Consider the following 1,733-nt stretch of genomic DNA (forward strand, 5'->3'; position numbering starts at 1 on the left):
AGTGGTGATCACGGATAAAACCCATCCCAGCAAAGATAATAAAAGTCCAATGAGTTGCACTGCTGCTCTAAAGATGAAAGCCATTCCAACAGATCTTACAACTTGGGCCACCCCCTATAGGAGCCACCGTCTTCTGTAGTTGTCAGCAGTGTGATGCTCTTGGTCCTATGCTGCCTGGAATATAAGCTTTGGCCATTAACTCTTGGGAAACTCTGAAATGCGTTTTTGTTCTTCTCAAATATAATGTTTCATGTAAAGGACGAAGGACCCTGTTAAAACTATGAGTTAGGCTTTCTGATAAGGATTTGATCTGTTACCTTCCAATTTGCTTGGTAAAATTACATCCCCAATGCTTGATGATTATAAGTCTAAAGATGAACAAAGAGGGCTCTATGACCCCTCACCCTAAAGTACAACAGAAATCTTTGTGCTTCAATATGGATTAATTAGATTTTAAGTGGTGATAAAAGGCCAGCTCTTTCTGCAACAGGACCTCATTGTAGTATCCGAATCTGAGATCTCAGGGATGCAGAACAAGGCCTTGTAAAGAAAGGTAGACTGTTTCCCTATAATCTTTATTCTTCTCGGACTTCCTTAACCTACACAAGAGCCTGGCCCCAGTTCTTGAGTGTCACAGGCACTCAGTGGGGACTTGGCAGGAAAGTTTCCTCAGATTCCTTTGAAAGGTGGAGGCTGGTTCACTGGGTTCATTCAAACAGAAAAAAAACAAGACCGATGCCCAGAGGTGCTAAGTGAGGAGGGGAGAATCCTGGGAAGCTCTGGATTTCGTTCTAAGATTTTTTCCACCCTCGTTGAGGAGCTGGGAGTAAAGCATGATTTCTTAGTGTCCGAGAGGGGTTTTTTGGTTCACAGCTGAGTTGTCTTTGCTGTCATTGAATCCACACAGACAAAGTCACACCAGGCCGGAAGACTCCTGGCAGGTCCAAGAGAAAGGTTTGGGTGTGGAAACAAGAGCCCCAAAGGGGGCTGACCTTTGAGGCGCCATCTTGTTTGCTCTTTTGATTTAGGCCACACCATGAAAGCATACTTCTGCGGCACGGGGACCCCTCAGAGAATGCAGGGCTTGGTGGCCGGGATAAGAAGCCACACGCACCAGAGTCCCAGAGCAGTGCCAGGCCCCACCGCCCAGACCCCACTCTGCTCAGGGCCCTGGGCCTTCTGTGCCCACAGCGGGATGGCAGGGTCTGAGAGGCTGGTGTTGTAAGGACGTGCAAGAGCCAGGACCCTAGAAGGTTCTAAGCCGCTGGAACAGAACCACTGCCCGTCACCACCAGCCTGAGTCTAGTCCAGGGTCAGAGAGGAGTTTTCATGAAGTTGCCTGACAGGAGACAGGAGAAAAACAGAGCCCTGATGACCCAGATGTATCCAAAGTAAGCCTCAGAGTCATTAGGTGAATGGGTCTTTCTTCAGCATTTTCCAGAATTTTAGGTTAAAAAAGAAGAGGAGTCCTTAACTTTTACAAATTCTCAGAATCCCTTAGTTATTCTGCTGTCCTCGTTGTGCTAAAGTAAGAGGTGGTTCCAGTTTACAAAAAGACAGAAGAGTCCAAAAAGGGCTGCGGATCTGTCCAGGCTTCCTCATCCCCAGGCGCTGGGACAATGGTGAGCTCAAGCTTTCCTTCGGGCAGGCAGCCTGGATGCAGAAAGCTCTCGAGACCAATCCTTACCAGTCACGAGGAGATGATTCTTGTTACCACAACGAAGTTTGCTTGT

General features: G+C 47.6%; 1 protein-coding gene across 1 annotated transcript in view; it reads right to left on the minus strand.

Annotated features, from left to right (window-relative positions):
• LOC132006490 (putative claudin-24) overlaps positions 1-84 on the minus strand; it is a 673-nt gene extending 589 nt beyond the window's left edge. The window contains 1 exon segment of the mRNA XM_059384311.1: positions 1-84. This exon segment is cut by the window's left edge and continues 9 nt beyond it. Within this exon segment, the coding sequence (XP_059240294.1) occupies positions 1-84 (84 nt within the window).
• Positions 85-1,733: the final 1,649 nt, after the last annotated feature.

Source organism: Mustela nigripes, chromosome 18, assembly GCF_022355385.1.
Source record: "Mustela nigripes isolate SB6536 chromosome 18, MUSNIG.SB6536, whole genome shotgun sequence".
NCBI classification, from domain to species: Eukaryota; Metazoa; Chordata; class Mammalia; order Carnivora; family Mustelidae; genus Mustela; species Mustela nigripes.